Raw genomic sequence first — 18,878 nt, 5'->3', positions numbered from 1 at the left:
GCTAACTCCACTAAATGCACTCTAGAACATCCCAAAGTAATGCAAATTTTCTCCATCTCATCCAAGAAAATTTAAGGGTCCTCTATTGCATCAGAACCAAAATATGAAGATGGTTTCATTTTAAGAAAATCAAGTAATGAAACTTTAGTAGTCCCTTTAACAGATTCTAACTGTTGTTGATCATCTTGACCCAAAGAGTTGCTTGTAGCATGCATTGGCTGTCGACCCTTGACTCACCTCTAAAGGTCATCCAAATGAGTGGCCATCATCTCTATTACCCTATTAACCCCTTGCAGGTTAGCTACCACATCTGCCAAGGTCAACTCCCTAATGGGTACCTCATCTCTCAAATCTTGAGACTGAGTATCAACGTGCTCCTCTATGGGTGCCTCATTACTAGCTACTACAAGTGACTCATCGCTAACAAATCTAGTGGTCGTGACCTGCCTACCATGCCCTCTAACAGTGGAAACTTGTGCTCTTATGAATGCATCAATGGGAGCACCTTGCTTTATTGGGCCCTTAGTTGTAGCTCATGTCCAGAGTGCCATCCTCACCTAGACAAAAGTAAACACTAAACTTTATATGGTGAACAAAAGAGATAGATTCTAAACAAAGAAGGGAATCCATGTAGTTTCCCGTTCATGGGTTGTGCTGCAATTCACACATTGAAAACAAGACATGACATAAAAACCCAACTTCGTGACTCAAAACAGAATGCCTAGGACTTAGACAAACTTAGGGCTTTAATACTAACTTTGTTACGATCCAAATTCGAGGGCCATGACTGACACAAGGGTATTGATGGGAGTGACCCTCTTAACCCATGTAAGCCTAAGATGAACAAATAAAACAAACACTTGCGATTACCTCATGGGTCTCATCACCATGGAACCATATATCAAACATGCATGAACATTTTATATTGCATAGGAATATATTATATTGGTTTCCATGCATCATGTGCTCAAAATACAAAAGCAACACATATTAAGTAACATATATAGGCCATCATGGAAAATGCAAAGTGTAGCCATCTTGTGGCTAATTTCACAATGCATGTCATTTAATACCAGACATGAGCAAAAATCTTATCCATAATAGTCAAACATAAATGACCAAACCAAATAGGACTAGTAGAGTATGACCTAGAAACAAAAGGGCTGACGTCTACTGGATGCCATATGTTCACCTCCCTCAGACTAATTAAAGTATTGGTTTTTTTAAAGGGACAGTGAGCCAAGCAGCTATTGATTTGCAAAAAAAAAAAATGCATCTTGCATGTTTGAGTTATAAATAACTTTGTAAACAAATACAGGGAGGGGGAACTAGCTAAACAAGAGAGTGTTTATCAAAGACACTTTTAAAATAATGCAACTAATTCATTTCAAACAATATCAAAGTTTGTCTTTTAACCACAACAAATGTTCGTAGAGTTTGGGACTCAATCCCCGAGCAAAATCAAACATCCGAAGGTGTGAGTTATGCATTAAGTATGATCAATTATCCAAGCAAAAAATCTCAAGTCATCGTCTCGATGGATACAAACTCATTTAAAATGATTTTATAAGTTTTTGTTAAAAACCCATTCATAAGCCTTTGGAATGAGAATAATAGTTTGTAAAATGTTCAAGTATTTCCACAAAAGCAAGTACTTGAGATGTGAAGAAACAAATTTGGTGTTGAAATGGGAAAAATGGCACTTCACGGTGCAAGAAAACATGTTCTTGGGCATAGAATTTCCAGTAAAGGTATTAAGGTAGACAAGGCAAAAATTGAGACTATTGAAAAGCTTCCACCTCCAACAAATGTTAAATGAATTAGAAGTTTTCTTGGCCATGCTGGATGTTATAGGAGATTCATCAAGGATTTTTCAAAACTTTCAAAACCACTTTACAAATTGTTGGAAAAGGATGTGCCATTCAAATTTGATGATGATTGTCTTGGTGCATTTGATGAATTGAAGCAAAGCTTGATTTCTACACCTATCATCATAAGTCCAAACCAGACTTTTCCTTTTGAACTAATATGTGATGCAAGTGACTATGTGGTGGGTGTTGTTTTGGGTCAAAGGAAAGACAAAATCTTTCATTTAATTTACTATGCTAGCAAAACCTTGAATGAGGCACAAAAAAATTACACAATAGTAGAAAAAAAGCTTTTGGCTATTGTTTTTACTTTTAAAATTTTTCACTTCTATCTAGTTGGGACAAAGGTGATAGTCTACACTGATCATTCGACAATCAAGTATTTGATTGTTAAGAATGATGCTAAGCCAAGACTGATAAGATGGATTCTTCTACAACAAAAGTTCAATTTAAAGATTCGAGACAGAAAAGGAATAGAGAATCAATTGGCAGACCATTTATCAAGATTGGAGAATGAAGTTAGAGTGGAGACTCAACCTTAATCAAGGAGACCTTTCTGGATGAATAACTTCTTCATGTTGGTAAGAAAACACTTCTTTGGTATGCTGATTTTGTGAATTATCTGGTAAGTAATATTATTCTTCCTTATTTAAATTTTCATTAGAAAAAGAAATTTTTGCATGATGTTAAATATTATGTTTGGGATGAGCTTTCTTGTTTAAGTAATGCAAAGACCAAATTTTTAAAAGGCATGTACCAGAGGAAGAAATCCAAAGCAAACTTCATCATTGCCATTCTTTAGATTATGGAGGACACTTTGGAGGAAACAGAACTGGTGCTAATGTACTCCAATCAAGTTTGTATTGGCCTACATTGTTTAAAGATGCTCACTACTTTATTTTGCAATGTGACAGATGCCAGGGAATGGGTAACATATCAATGAGGCAAGAGATGGCTCTCAACACCATCTTTGTAGTTGAGATCTTCGATGTGTGGGGTATAGACTTCATAGGTCCATTCATACCTTCATACAATAATAAATACATCTTGATTGTTGTTGATTATGTCTCAAAGTAGGTTGAAGTAGTAGTTTTTCCTACAAATGACCCTAAGGTGGTTATGAACTTCATGAATACAAATATCTTCGCTCGATTTGGCACTCCAAGGGAAATCATAAGTGATAAGTGCAGTCACTTTTGGAATAAATATTTTGATGCACTTTTTGCAAAATATGGAGTTAAACACAAGGTTGCAACTGCTTATCATCCTCAAAAATTTGGCCAAGTTGAAGTGTCTAATAGAGAGATTAAGAGGATTTTGGAGAAAATGGTGTGTCCCTCAAAGAGGATTAGGAAAAAAGATTAGATGATGTACAACGGGCATATCGAAGTGCTTACAAGACTCCAATTGGTATGTCTCCATACAAGTTAGTCTTTTGAAAAGCTTTCACCTTGCATAAAGCTCAAACATAATCCATATTAGGCCATTAAGAAGTTGAATTTTGACTTACAAGTGGCTAGTAAAAGAAAGCTTCTATAATTGAATGAACTTGATGAATTTTGACTTAAGCTTATAAGAATGCCAAAATCTATTAGGAGAAAACAAAGGATTGGCATGACAAGAAAATGGTGGAACGTCACTTTGAGCCTAGCCAATATGTGTCACTCTACAATTCTCGCTTAAAATTGTACCACGTAAGCTTAAATCGAAGTGGTTTGGGCCATTCATGATCATTAAGGTGCTTTCACATGGAACAAACGAAGTGGTAGAGAAACATGGTCGAACATTCAAAGTTAATGGTCAAAGATTGAAGCATTATTGGGGAGGCAAAATTAATCTCCAAAAGTCCTCAATAAATCTCTTTGACACTACCTAAGTCTGAGATATTCAAGATAATGACTATAAAAAAGCGTTTCTTGGGAGGCAACCTAAGCATTCTAACTTAATCTACATACTTTGAATTATTTTCTTTTATTTAGTTAGTTAGCTATTTTCATTAATTATTTATTTCTCATTTACTAATTAATTTATTTTATTTTTACAGGCACCATTAAAATTTTTTTTTTAAAAAAAGGCAGTGTCACAGTGCTCAATCTCATGCATCTAGGCGTTCAAATATGGGCAAGAATATTTTTGAGTCAAAACCTCTAATGCCTTGGCTCTCAAGTCTAAGCGCCTAGGTGCTTAATTCTGAAGCAGAACCCCCAAGTCTAAGAGCCTAGCATTGTGACACTACACCTTAGGCGCTCAATTTGTAAAAAACTAACTATAAAACAGAATCTCTAATGCCTAAGCACTCAAACCCGACATGAAATAAATTTTCTAAGTCAGTATCCTGAGCGCATAAGTGTTGAGTCACAGCCCACCATCTATACCTGACATATAAAAGCCCCCTTTCTTCAAAATTTTAAAACCTTAGCCATTTTTTCTCTCCAACTCTACCATAAGTTCTCTTCCTCGCTAAAATTCTCACACCCATTTAAATTTCTTCAACTTTCAAACCTTTCACAAATCCTTCCAAAACTCCACCAAATTAACAACATTCAAGGTTTTCTATAAGTTTTCTCAAGTAAGTACTCTTTTTCGTATATTTTCAAGATTATTGAGGAGATTGCAGTTTGTTCCTTGTTGTCTAATTTTCTACCCACGTAAGTATATGTATCAAACATATAATATAATGGCAAGCAGAGTGTTGATCCCAAAGAGAATTGATCTAAAATTACACAAAGTATTAAAATTAACACAATTCAATCTTATCCACACAATCGAAATTGAATAACTAATTAAACTAAAAATTAACCAAATCTAATTAACAAGAGTCTAACTAAAAAAATATCAAAGCAATATTATAACTAGAGAAAAATCAATTCAAACAAAGCTAGAATTACAATATCCCTCATATTTTATCTAAACCTTACTTCTCTTTTTTAATTTAATTCAATAGATTTAATTGCTAACCTAGAGTCCTTAATTATTTATAAAGCTCTCTCAAAATTCTTATAGAATATCTATTTTAATAAAAAAACTATATTGTTATGTGAATTGAAATTAAAATAGACTCATTAAGTTCATGCTCTAATTCTTGGCTACATACGATATATAGGTATATTCCTATTTTATACACAAATCAATTTATTCCTCCAAGTAAGTAAATATGATCATATTCTATTCCAATCTTAGCCTACACTAAACTCCCTTTCCTAGGTTATGTTTAAGTTTCCAGATCAATTTAATTGGAAGCTAAGCTATTCAAGGCATTAAGAACATATAGGAATAAACAATCCAATCCTATTGAAAATAAGTAAGAAATAGACTAAAAATTTAAACCATATGAGAGTTCAATTGCAATCCTAGAGAAAAGAAATTAGCTGCTCATAATTGCAATAATAAATACATTTAAAGTTTAATCATCAAAAGTTACAAGAATAATTTAAAAAAAGAAAGAAGAAACCAAAAATTGTCAGTCTTGATCTTCAATCTTCCACTTTGATGGTCGCTTCTCGAATCTCTTGATGTTAGATGGCCACTTTTTCTTCAGAAAACCCTTGCTTAATTGTTGCCTTAAAGTGCTCTGAAAAGGATTTTAAATAAGAATTAGAAAAACCTAATTCTGACTAGCATCGAATATGGAGATAATTGAGATATCGCATTAGCACCTAGGCCCTCACTTCCAGCACCTAGGCGCTTAATCACACTTTGATTTTTTTTTCTAATTTCTTCTTTTAGTGCCTAGGCACTTATTTTCCAGTGTTGCAGCCCTCAAGGTTCTTACTTGACTTTTTCTTCTTGCCGCAATCATTCCACTTATGACATGATTTCCTCCATCTTCAAAGCCAAACTAGGTGAAGTTGTAAACACAAACATTGTATCCTTACTTCTTAGCTTTCCTTTGGCTTAAGAATCACATCAATCAAAATTTTGGATTGCGAGTTATGCTCAAAATACCGAGATATATGCAAGGGAAGTCTGCACCTTGTATGCACTTTCCTTCACCAAAAATGGCTTTTTCAATTGTACACCTACAAAAGCAACAATTTATTAAGTAATAATTAAGTTAAAGGCAAATTATCATCTTTATTAAACCTTTAAACCGATCATGGCTCTCAAGTTTAGGTTGTGACGCCTTTATACTTAAGATCAGTTAGACCTTATGTGTGGAGTGCTATACTTTAATACTATCTAAAGTGGTCCTAGTCAAGGATGATAAAAAAAAAGAGATAGATATTGGGTATAGTATAAAACAAATGAATGAAAGTTAATCATCGATGAAGGATTCATCACTTTAAGTGAATCTAAGTGGAAAGTCTCATTGTAGCTTTAAATAAGTAATAACTAATGGAAATCCTTGGCCAAGGCAACTATAAAAGTTGATCAAGTGTTTATGCACTCTCTAAGGATGAGTTTGATTACTATACTCAAGTTCTAAATGCCAAAGGCAAAACTAATGTAGAAACTACACCATGCTTTAAGTCTTGTAGGGATATTAGATGATAAATGGACAATACCTACACAAGATTATTCACCAAAAGGTTAAGTCAAAGCATTATGACTCTTCTCAACATTTAGATAGTTGTCACGACCCAATCTTAGGCCATGACTGGTGTAAGAACCTTAATAGGCAAGCCCACTAGGCCCAAGCAAGCCTCATACAATATTATCAACATTATACCTTTAGAAGGGCATGTATGTATTCACATATACTTATCATCATATACAACCCACCTATTCATACAACATGTATTCATTTCATATATCATATTTAATAATCACATATCACCCCATTTTCCATGCTCATTTTCATGTATGGTTTCAACCATTTACATCAACTGTTAGAATAAAAGCTCAAGTAATGGTGAGTTTCCAAAGAGGTGAATAGGAAATTATTGAAACTTTTTGGAATTTCAATTTTATGACAAAATAAGAATTTAGAAATCAAATTTCGGAGATTAATTTGCACTTAATCTTTTTGTAAACAATATGACATTGATAAAGACAAAATTAAGGATTAGAGAAAATAGCTCTACACAAAGAAATTTGTAGAGGTTCAACTTTTTGCCTACATCGTTTCCCTTAACTTACTAAAGAGTATGTAAATCCACTATGTAAAATGCCTTTCAAGGTTTAAGCATAACCTTTACAACAACCTTTTCAAGGATAAGGTTTACCTTTTTTACCCTTTGTGAAACCCCCAACTTTTATAAGAGGATAGTTGGGTAAATCCTTAAATGAGCTCTTAACATTTATTATGCATGATTTCATTTATCCTATATAGTCCCTTCCACGTACCTTAATTGGCTGTCACTGTTGAAAGAAAAAATTTTCTAAGTCTGGGAAAAGAAAAAAATATGTGATTTTTATATAATGATTTAATGCGAATAAAAAATGGTGGTAATGATTCCTTTGATATTGAAATGGCTTAGAATCATTTTTCCATAATTTTAGATGTTTGCTATGATAAATGAGAGCTTAAAATTGAATTTTAGTCAAACTTTTTTGATTTTGTTCTTGAACCCAAAGTTTCAATTTTGATTCTTTTGGAATGTGATTTTTTTTTGTATTTTTATTGAATCCGAATAAGGGGTTTTTGCTTATTTACATTAAATACCTTAAGTAAATGGAGAGTAAAAAGGAAAAAAGTAAAAATGAGAATATTTACTAAAATGGTATTAGATGTAAATAAGCTTAACAAGCTTTTTTAGGGATCTTGGAGCCAAGGTATTGAGACCTGACCAAGAGTTATCAAGACCATGCTACTTAAAAGAAAGTCTCTATACTTTCATGTAAAGTATCGAGACTTAAGTCAAGAAACCTCCAAAACAAAACCATTTTGCAAAATTATCAAGATCTATGCTCAAGGCATTGAGACCTAAGTGGCAAACTTTAAAAAAAAAAAAAGAGTTAAACTTGTCTTTTCACCCCTAAACTATAAATATTTCAGAAATTCCGAGACCTAATCATTTTTCTTGAATACTCAACCACCAACCACCATTTTCTTAGTTTTCTCAACTCTCTCAACACTCTCCAAGCTTCAAATTAATTTTTCTTGAAAAATAACTTGGTTTCTAACTTTTAAATTAGTTTTTTAACATTTTGGAGGTAAGGAAATGATTTTTCAGCATCAAAAGTTTATGGGTTTTCCTTTTAAGGTTTTGTTAAATCATAAAAATGTGTTTTTAATTTTAATTGCTAAGTTCCAAGCATTTTCTAGCTTTAAGAGTTCATCAAGATAAAGTTATCACTAACTAGAATTAGTTTAGAAGGCTAAATTTTAGTTTAAGTATGAACAACAAGTTCAATGGAGATTTAGATTAATTGGTTGGAGATTTATGTCCAATATTATTCTTAGAATGCATTTTTACGAAGTGAGGAACAATATTAATACTGGCTTAATTGTTGCTAGGCACGGTAGAAAAAGTTAGAATTTTTGGAGAAGCTAAGTACTCATCGAAAGTTGAGAAAAGGTTTGAAACACTTCAAAAAGTGAGTGGGTGCACCTTTCTAAGTATTTTAGGTACATAAAGTGAACATATTTTAATGAATTATTTGCCATGTTTAAAATAACTTTGGTAAATTATTGGTTTTGAATAACTATTCAAATGTTTTGGAAGAAGTTTGCGAATTATATAGTAGTTTTGAACAAAGGGGGACAAGTCCTTTGAAATGATCTCTCGTCAAATATCTTTCCATGGTGTGGTAAAAGTAAAATAACATGTAAACACCAAATGATGTGTATGGATAAATGATATTCCTTGTTCAATATTGATATGGAAAATATTGATGACGATAGCCCATGTGCGCATTAGTTTTATTGATTGAGTGTGATGTTGCCCATTGATATCTATACACTTGTGATTGTGTATGGTTATATTGATATGGTTAATGTGTGAAGGTTTATGTTGAAATAGTGGAATGGATGTATTCCTGTGTTGATGATGTGTGGAGAGAATAGTGTATAAGGGCGAAGTCGAAGAGCCCAAAACTCATCATGTGTGATGAAAATATGGTAACAGGGTAAAGCCGAAAGGCCTTAGTTCATCATGACATTGCCAAGGATGGTATACGGGATGGATAAAAGAGGCCTCAGACCAAGGTGTTGATGTCCTTGCAAGGATGGTTATGTGGTGATAGGAATTCCGCCTAATTATGAGGCAAAGCATAGTTTATGCATTATATATGTATTGATATTGTGTTGAAATGAACTTTGTTATGAGAATGATTATTAGCTCATAAATTATCAATGGAAATGTTATGTGGCAGATCCTAGAATTAGTTTCTATATGATTCGGGTACAAATCCCTATGTGCCCAAGGGGTAGAATTGAGAATATGGTACCAACCTTTGTGAGGAAACTAATTCCCAGTACGTATCACATCCATGTTTTTCATACATATGATTTCATACATGCTAAATTTTTTATTTTCATAAATGAGTTTATGAAATCTTATATTTGAGATAAAGAAATGTTGTTAGATTTACAACTACAACATTTTTAAGATTTAAATGAGAAATCTATGATTATGCAAAAGATGCATGCTTATTAAAAATTGATGATTTGTGTTAAAACTCATCCCCTTGGCTTGTCCTCTTCTCCTATCCACTCATGGAGTCTTTGTGACTCACTTGCTTTTTTTCTTGTTTTTGTTTTATAGATTAGTAGCTCGTTTGACTAGGTGCCTTGTGAAGTAATAGCTCAACTTATACTTGGTAAGTGCGGTATTTTGTAAATAAATGTTGATATACATATATTTGATTATCATTGTGAATATTATGTTGAGCACCAGAAATGGGTGCCTATGAATTTTGAAACTATTGTGAAAGGATTGTAGGTGATAATGGCATGAAATGTGTGTCGCACCACAGAACTTATGTGTGCTTTGAATGTTGATATTGATTAATAAGAATTTCACACATTATGCTGAGAAGTTCCATAATGTTGTGGTGATATTGACTTGATTATGTGAACGAATAATTGTATGAATGTGATGGATGACAAGCCCATGCATGTGGAATAAGGCTTGCTTATGCCTAATGGGCCATACACACATAGGTCCTCACATCGATCACAAGCCCCCAGAAACATGTCATGATAAAGTTGATTTCAGAGCTCTAAGTTGTAAAAGTCTAAGGTTTGTCTTAGTCGTGTCGTGGAGTGCCAAGGTTATATGTGAGAATATTATTTTTGCTTTTTGTACCCAGGCACAAATCTAAAATAGGAGAGTTGCATATGATTCCTTGTTTATCTTTCAAGCTTAGTTCCAATTCATTGATGTCACATGTTATACATGTCTAGATATTGAGACCTTTGTGTATAATTGCTCTTGTCTAGGTGATCATGTCTTTTAGAACTTAAGCGGCTTCTAGAGACATGGTAGAGTAGGAGACTCCCATAAATGTTACAACTAGACCACAAACACCCATTGCTAGGTATTATGGTAAACACAATAAAGCCATAGATTTAGTGAGGATTGAGACACCCATTGAGGAATATGTGGAGGATTAGGCTCTAGAGGTTAAGATGGGACACCTAGCTAAGGGTATGACCCTTAAGCAGTTAACATTCAGTATGCATGAATAGGGCAGACTAGGAGAGTCATAACTTAGAAGATGTTAGGGTAGAGACGTTAGGGTGAAGGATAACCTACTATATAAGCATCCCTTAGTTCATAAGGTCAGGATGACCATTGATAGTTTGAAACTATAAGGAGTAGCATGGATGTTTCCCTACCAGATTTCTTGACATTAAAACCTCCATTTTTCAAGGGGTCTAATGCATCGAAGAAATCTTAAACATTTTTGGATAATATGGATAAGATATGCACTACTATAAGATGTTCTAGTACTAGAGACATAGAGTTAGCTAGATTTGGATTTAGGGATAATGCTCAAGAGTGGTATGCATCTTTACGTAGGGGTAGATTGGTTGGTGTTGCTCTACTTACTTAGGAGGAGTTTAGTATTGCATTTTTGAATCGCTTTTTACACCTTAGTGTGTGACATGCTAGAGCTTGAGAGTTTGAAGCATTGGTGTATACTCTAGGGTTGACAGTGTTAAGAGTATTATATTAAGTTCACTTAGTTGGCTCGATATGCACCATATCTCGTCTCCACGAAGGAGATGAAGATTAAGAGATTTATGGATGGACTATGTGAGTCCTTGTTTAAGTGGGTGGCATCTTGAGACTTTGATTCCTATTCCTCAACCATGGATTGTGCTTAGAAGATAGAGATGAGGACTGTTAACACTCGAGTTGCTAAAGATAGGTCCAAGAGGGCCAAGATTGAAAGCCACAAAGATTCTATATGTAATGGGGGTCTATTTCCATAGGCCAATCGAAAGGTGCTCAATCTTCCCAATAAGGGAACAGTTCTAGGAGTGGTGACACTAGACTTGATAGGAGAGATTGTAGACCTCTTAAGCAATAAGCATCAGGATAAGATCACTAATCTATTTCACCATACTTCACTTATGGTAGGAGGCACCCAAGGTAGTGCCATGAGAAGACATTCTCCTATTATTCATGTGGGCTACCCAGCCACGTTCAAAAGGATTGTCTAAATGGTCGACAACCACAAAAAACTACCCATGGACACGCTAAGCCAACTTTGGAGACCCCATTTATTGTCTCATAGCCAATCAGAGAGGTTGGCAGAGTTAGAGGTAGAGGTACTAGTAATGCCATATAAAGCAAAGCATCAAGGTTTAGAGCTCAAGGTGCAACTAGTAGAAGACAAGCTGGAGTTTATGCATTAACCCCATAAGATGCGTAAGCATCCAATGTAGGTATACTACCTATTTGTTCTATTGATGCACGTGTATTGTATGATCCTGGTGCTATACATTCATTTATTTTTCCATATTTTGCATCTAAGTCAGGTATATAATACTCTAAAAGGGAGCAAGGTCTAGTAGTAACCACACACTTAAAAGAAGTATTTGTTGCAAAAAATCAATATAGCTTGTGTAGTGCAAGTTAAAAGAAAAGACTCTCAAACTAATTTAGTGCTACTAGACATGCTAGATTTTGATGTGATACTTAAGATGGATTGGTTATCTCCTAACTACACTAGTGTGGATTGTCACCACAAGAAGGTGAAGTTTGAGTACCTTGGGGAGACACCATTCTATAGATAGGGAAATCGTAACATGGCATCGAATAGTGTCATTTTAGCCATGACTGCTAGTAGATTTATGAGGCACGGATGCCAAGGATTTTTTAAAGTGGTCTTGGATACCCAAGTAGAAATAGGTAATATGGAAAATGTGCCAATTGTGGGAGATTATGTAGATGTGTTTTCGGAGGAGTTACCCGGCTTACCTTTACAAAGAGAGATAGAGTTTTTAATTGACTTGATGCAAGACACGAACACAATATCAACATCACCTTATCAAAGAGTACTAGCCAAGCTTAAGGAGCTCAAAGATTAGTTGGAGGATTTGTTAGATAAGGGTTTCATACACTCTAGTGTCTCACCATGGGGTGTTCCTGTATTATTTGTGAAGAAGAAAGATGGTTTGATGAGACTTTGAATTGATTAAAGGCAATTGAAGAAAGTGACCATAAAAAAAAAGTTTCGTCTCCCATGTATAGATGACTTGTTTGATCAATTGCAATGGGCCAAATGTTTCTCTAAGATTGATTTACTATCGGGTTACCACTAGTTGAGGATTAGAGGTGGAGACACACCTAAGACTATTTTTCACACAAGGTATGGACATTATGTGTTTTCGGTTATGTCATTTGGATTGACTAATACCCTTACAGCTTTTATAGATATGATGAACAAGGTGTTCCAACTATACTTGGATAAGTTTATGGTAGTATTCATTGATGATATTTTGGTATACTTGAGGAGTCGAGAAGAACACTAGCAGCACTTGAGGATTATGTTACAGACTTTGAAGAAGCATGAGTTATATGCCAAGTTCTCCAAGTGTGAATTTTGGCTTGATAGTGTAAATTTCTTTGGCCACATAGTGTTTGAGGACAAGATGAAAGTGGACTTGAAGAAGATAGAGGTGATGAAGAATTGGTCGATGTCGAGATCCATGATGGAGATCCATAGTTTCTTGAGATTGGCTGACTATTATCGTAGCTTTGTTAAGGATTTTTCCAGGATCATTGCTCCTATGACCAAGTTGACATAAAAAGGAGTGAAGTTCATTTGGTCGAAGGCTTGTGATGAGCGCTTTAAGAAGTTCAAGAGTCAGCTTACTACTACTCCAGTATTGAGCTTAACTAATGGAATAAGGGGTTATGTGGTATATTGCGATGCATCACAAGTTGGACTTGGATGTGTGCTGATGCAACATGGTAAAATGATAGCGTATGCATTTAGACAACTCAAGAGACATGAGCAAAATTACCCCACACATGACTTAGAGATGGCAGCAATAGTACTTTCCTTGAAGATTTGGAGACATTATCTCTATGGAAAGACTTGCGAGATGTGTACGTATCTAAGAGCTTGAAAAATATCTTCCAGCAAAAGGATCTCAACCATAAGAAACACAAATGAATGGAGTTGCTTAAGGATTACAATTGCACCATACCATACGATACCATACCATCTCGGCAAAGCCAATGAGGTGGTAAATTCCTTGAGCCAAAAATCTATGGGTAGTTTAGCCCACATCACAATCAATAGAAGGGCGTTGGTGGAAGACATACATGAGTTAAGTGGCATGGGAGTTAACCTCGATATTGAAGTTTCTAAGGCATTGTTAGCCCACTTTAAAGTGAGGTCAATTTTGATTGATCGAATTGAGGATGCCTAAAGGTAAGGATGACTTTGTAACTAAGGTATTAGAGGATCCTTAAAGGAGGAAAGGGCATATTTTTACTAGAGACACTAATGGGCTATTGCGATATGGATCTAGAGTGTATGTGCCTAACATGGATGATTTTAGGTGAGAGATCTTAGAGGAGGCACATACAGCAACCTATGTAGCATAATTTATGATGTTTAAAGCAGAAATATTTTGCAAAAGGTTCGAGACCTATGCTTAAGGTATCGAGACTTTAGTGTCAAACTTCAAAATATAAAGTGTTAAACATGTTTTTTCACCCCTAAGCTATGAATTCTTCACAAATTTCAAGACTTAGTCATTTTTCTTGAATACTCAGCCACCAACCATCATTTTCTCAACTCTCTTAACTCTTTCAACACTCTTCAAGCTTTAAATTCAATTTTCTTGAAGAACAACTTAGTTTCCAGCTTTCAAATTGGTTTTTCAACATTTTAGAGGTAAGTAAATGATTTTCCAAGATTAAAAGTTTACAGGTTTTCCCTTTAAGGTTCTGTAAAATCCTAAAAATGTTATTTTTATTTTAAATGCTAGATTCCAAGCATTTTCTAGCTTTAAGACCTCATTAAGGTAAAGTTATCATTGACTAGAATTTGAAAGGCTAGATTTCAGTTTAAGCATGAACAAAAAGTTCAGTGGAGATTTAAATTAGTTGGTTAAAGATTTATGTCCAAGATTATTCTTAGAATGTTATTTTATGATGCAAGGAAAGATATTGATACTCGTTTAATTGTTACTAGACATGGTAGAAAAAGTTAGAATTTTTAGAGAAGTCGAGCACTCTATTAGGAAAATCAGTTTAAAGTAAAGTAAAGTAACCAAGAAGATGGTGGATTAGTTATGAATTAAAAATTCTCCCTTTTTAAGAAAACATGAAAATGCATAGCAATATAAGAAATAAGGTTGCAAAAATAGAGTATGAACTAAACAAGCAAAATGCAAAAAGATAAAAAGTACTCAACTGGATTTTTATAAAAGCTTTGTCAAGACCCAACTCGGGGGTCCGTAACCAGCGCACGAGTTCAATAGGCAAACCCATTAGATCCGAGCAAGCCTCAAAGTCCAAAATCATACATCATAAATGCCCAGGGATTTAATAGTCAAATATTCATAGTAAAAATCAAAGATGATACATTATCCCTAACTCACAATCCATACAAATATTCATAAGGCCATATATTGGCTATCCAATGGAACGACCCCTCATTGGTCGCTATCGGTGTCCGAGACTTCCTAGGAATTTCTACTACATCCCGAACAAGCCTCATTTAAGACTTTCGCCAGATTCATTAAATACATATAATCACGTGCGTAAGCAAATATTAATAATTAAACTATTGTCTACTCCATTCAAAATAATAACAATTCACGTTTATGAGTTAACAACATTTTTCAACATCTAGCAATTTCGTTCCGACACAACCCTAAACAGTGGAGAGACTCAAAGCGGGGTTAGAAGATGCCTTTACCTACTCTGCGGTGGTCCGTACGCATCGATGATTACACGTTAGACTAATCTTTATCTGTAAAAAGGAGAAATAAAAAGGGTGTGTCTCATAGACTCAGTGATCATCATCGACCCCGTGAGCAGGCGAAGAGGGGAAACAAACATAAAGGTGGAATGTTTACAAATCCAAAAGTAAGCGTAGAAAATACATTCCATAAAACTGAGAGATTTTAATTGTTTTATACCTTGCAAGTTTTAAAAGAAATAAATCACCAATAAACAAATATAAAACGGTTGTATTTATGATATTAGAAAATCTTTTAACTCCGACATCCAATCAACATTAAATTCAATGACAAGTGAAAAATGAAGAGTCTCAAATATAAAAAGGCAAAATAATTAATCACCAATGAATATGTAAATTTCACTTGTCATTAAATAAAAATTTTAAATGTTAATGCCATGCATAGTGAAATAAAAATCCACAAGTGAGTATTATCTTCGGGTAGGTTTAGTATAGCCCTTAAGCTTACTCTCTCAGACATCATCACCTACTCATGAGAACTGCTCACGTCACTATATATAAATCGGGGCTTCAGGTCCCCCTTTACCTACTCGTGGGAACTGCCCACGCCACCATATATAAATCGGGGCTTCAGATCCCCCTTTTACCTACTTGTGGGAACTGCCCATGCCATCATATATAAATCAGGGTTTCAAGTCCCCTGTTTTAAATCAAATATCAATAATCGACAATTACTACTTTGTGCACAAAGACCACACTTGACCTGGTGTGGTAATAGGTCCTACCCAGCATATCTCAATCATGTTCAAATGAAAATCATTACAATTTAATTCATTTGCAAAACATAATAGTTTGTAAACAATATAATCACAAATCAATATTGTGCATATTTTATCTCAAAGCATGGTATATTTACCACATTAGCATGTTTAGTGAAATAAATAATTTATCATCAAATTCTATGAATCAATACAAAGGCCATTGGCCTAAACATTACACAAGCTTGCAAGGTATGATTTTGAGGCGAAAAGCCAGTCAAAGGTTTGTTTCTCCGTAATTAAAAGCATGTAGATATATATATTTTTATATATTATAAAGAAAAATGGATTTAAAATCCTTGCTACAAACAAAAACAACCTAAGGCTTTCTACCAACTCATACTGTCCACAATTTCATCAACTATCAAATGTAACATACAAAATATGTTATAGGGATATAGTTTTGAAATTTAGCACCCACTCACCTCACAATAGCGGGACGCTACTTCGCAATGAGTTTCTGCGTATATCTAGCTATTCCTTATTTCTTTCCCGTTTCTTTCTCTCTTTTTTTTTCCTTGCTGTCGGTCTTCCTTCCAGCCGATGCTTTTTTTTCTCTTCTTCTTTTTCTTCGTCCTTCTTCCTTTCTTTTCTTCCTCTTTCTCCTCTGGCACCGTCGCCGCTCCCTCTCTCTTTCTTCTTCTTTTTTTTTTCTTCTTTCTTCCCTTTCTCTCCTGGCTCTTCTGGCACCGTCGCTCCCCCTTTCTCCTTTCTTCTTCCCTTTCTTCTCTCTTTTTCTTTCCCTTCGAGATGCCGCTCCCCCTCTCTCATTTTCTTTCTTTTCTCCTTTCTCTCCCTCAAGTCCCCACCCTCTTTCTTGTCTTTCTTCGTCTCTTTCTTTCTTCTTTCTCATGAACGGCCCCCCATCATTTCTTCTCTCTTTCTTGTCTTTTCTTCTTTCTCTTTTTTCCAATGTTGGCTTAACTTTTTTTTTCTCTCTTTTATTCTTTGTCTTTTTAGGCTAGCCCCTACTTACTTCTTTCTTTTTCTTCTTTATTTTCTCTTCTCTTTTGTCTTTTTCCTTCACTTTTTCTCTTCACATGCCAACCCCTACCTACTTCTTTAAATGAGAGGGGTGTTACAGTCTCCCCCACTTGAAAACAAATTCGTCTTCGAATTACATCAACATAGAAACACTTAACGGTACATTTAACCTTTAAATAAATATGGATATTCTGCTCGTATTTCCTCTTCCGGTTCTCAAGTCGCCTCCTCTACCGAGTGGTCTTGCCATAATATTTTCACTAAGGTGATGTCCTTTGAGCGAAGCCTTTTTACTTGATAATCCACTATAGCTACAAGTTGCTCTTGGTACTTCAACCCATCTTCCAACAGTATCGTATCATGTTGTATCACATGCGAAGGGTCTTGAACATATTTTCTAAGCATGGATACATGAAACACTGGATTAACCCCTTCAAAATCCTGTGGTAATGCCAATCAATAAGCAACAGTTCCTACGTATTCCAGTATTTCAAACAGACCAATATATCGAGGACTAAGTTTTCCTTTCTTGCCAAATATTCGTACTCTTTACATGGTGAGACTTTTAGAAACACATGATCACCTACTTCGAACTCTAGAGGCCTGCGTCTATTGGCGGCATACTAATTTTGTCTACTTTGAGAGGCCAACATTCGTTCTCAAATTATTTGTACTCCCTTTACTGCTGCTTGTACCATCTCCGTCCCCAACAATTTCCTTTCTCCAACTTCCAACCACCCAATGGGTGACCTACACTTTTGCCCATACAATGCCTCAAACGGCGCCATCTTGATACTCGTCTGGTAATTGTTATTGTATGCAAATTCTGGCAAAGGCAAGTATAAGTTCCAAGAAACTCCAAAATCCAACACGATTGCTCTTAACATATCTTCCAATATTTGCATCGTGCGTTCAGACTGACCATCCATCTGAGGGTGATACGCTGTACTAAAGTTCAATCGGGTCCCTAATTCATCTTGTAACCTCCTCTAAAATCGACTAGTAAATTGTGGTCTCCAGTTGGACACAATAGTCACCAGTATGCCATGGAGTCTAACAATTTCATTAATGTAAATTCGAGCATATTGTGCCCCCCCAAACCTTGTTTTGACTAGGAGAAAATGTGCTGACTTAGTCAACCGATCTACAATTACCCATATGTAATCGTATCCTCCTTTGACTCAGGGCAAGCCTGTTACGAAGTCCATGGTGATATGTTCCCATTTCCATTCAAATACCGGTAACGGTTGTAATAATCTTGAAGGTCTTTGATGCTCTACTGTCACTTGTTGGCACACCAAACATCTCGAAACATATTCCCCTACACCCTTCTTCAATCCATGCCACTAATATACAGATCTTAAATCATGATACATCTTGGTGGCTCCCGGATGTACTGCATAAGCAGCAACGTGTGCTTCCTCTAGAATTTCTTCCCTTAATCCATCCAAGTTTGGCACATAGATTCGAGATCCGTGTCTCAACAATCCATCAAACCCAAAATCAAACTCAGAAACTTGCTCACCCACACTCCCAAAATCATCATTACAAATGTATCTCTTGCTTGGGCATCTCGAATTTGATCTATTAATATTGGTCGAACCCTAAAATGTGTCGATAGTGCATCTAACCCACTGACCTCAAATTTAACTCCCATATTACCCAGATCCTATAATTCTTGCACTATTGATCTTCTCTCCACTGCAATGTGTGCCATATTGCCCATTGACTTTCGACTCAATGCATCAGCTACAACATTCGCCTTGCCGGGATGATAGAGTATCGTACAATCATAGTCTTTCAATAATTCCATCCATCTACATTGCCTTAAATTTAGATCTCGCTGTTGAAATATATAGTTCAAACTTTTGTGATCCGTATATATTTCTCATGTTTCCCCATACAAATAATGCCTCCATATCTTTAAGGC

The 18,878-nt window shown here is 35.2% G+C and overlaps 1 protein-coding gene across 1 annotated transcript; it reads right to left on the bottom strand.

Moving 5' to 3' along the window:
* LOC108660664 lies at positions 240-17,877 on the bottom strand. The gene is made up of 3 exons (XM_018114921.1): positions 17,644-17,877; positions 17,243-17,389; positions 240-521 (listed from the first exon to the last, which is right to left on the bottom strand). The coding sequence occupies exons 1-3, from the start codon at positions 17,875-17,877 to the stop codon at positions 240-242; spliced, it is 663 nt and encodes a 220-aa protein (XP_017970410.1).

The sequence above is a fragment of the Theobroma cacao genome, chromosome 2 (assembly GCF_000208745.1).
Source record: "Theobroma cacao cultivar B97-61/B2 chromosome 2, Criollo_cocoa_genome_V2, whole genome shotgun sequence".
NCBI classification, from domain to species: domain Eukaryota; kingdom Viridiplantae; phylum Streptophyta; class Magnoliopsida; order Malvales; family Malvaceae; genus Theobroma; species Theobroma cacao.
This window is presented reverse-complemented; position numbering and strand designations above follow the sequence as displayed.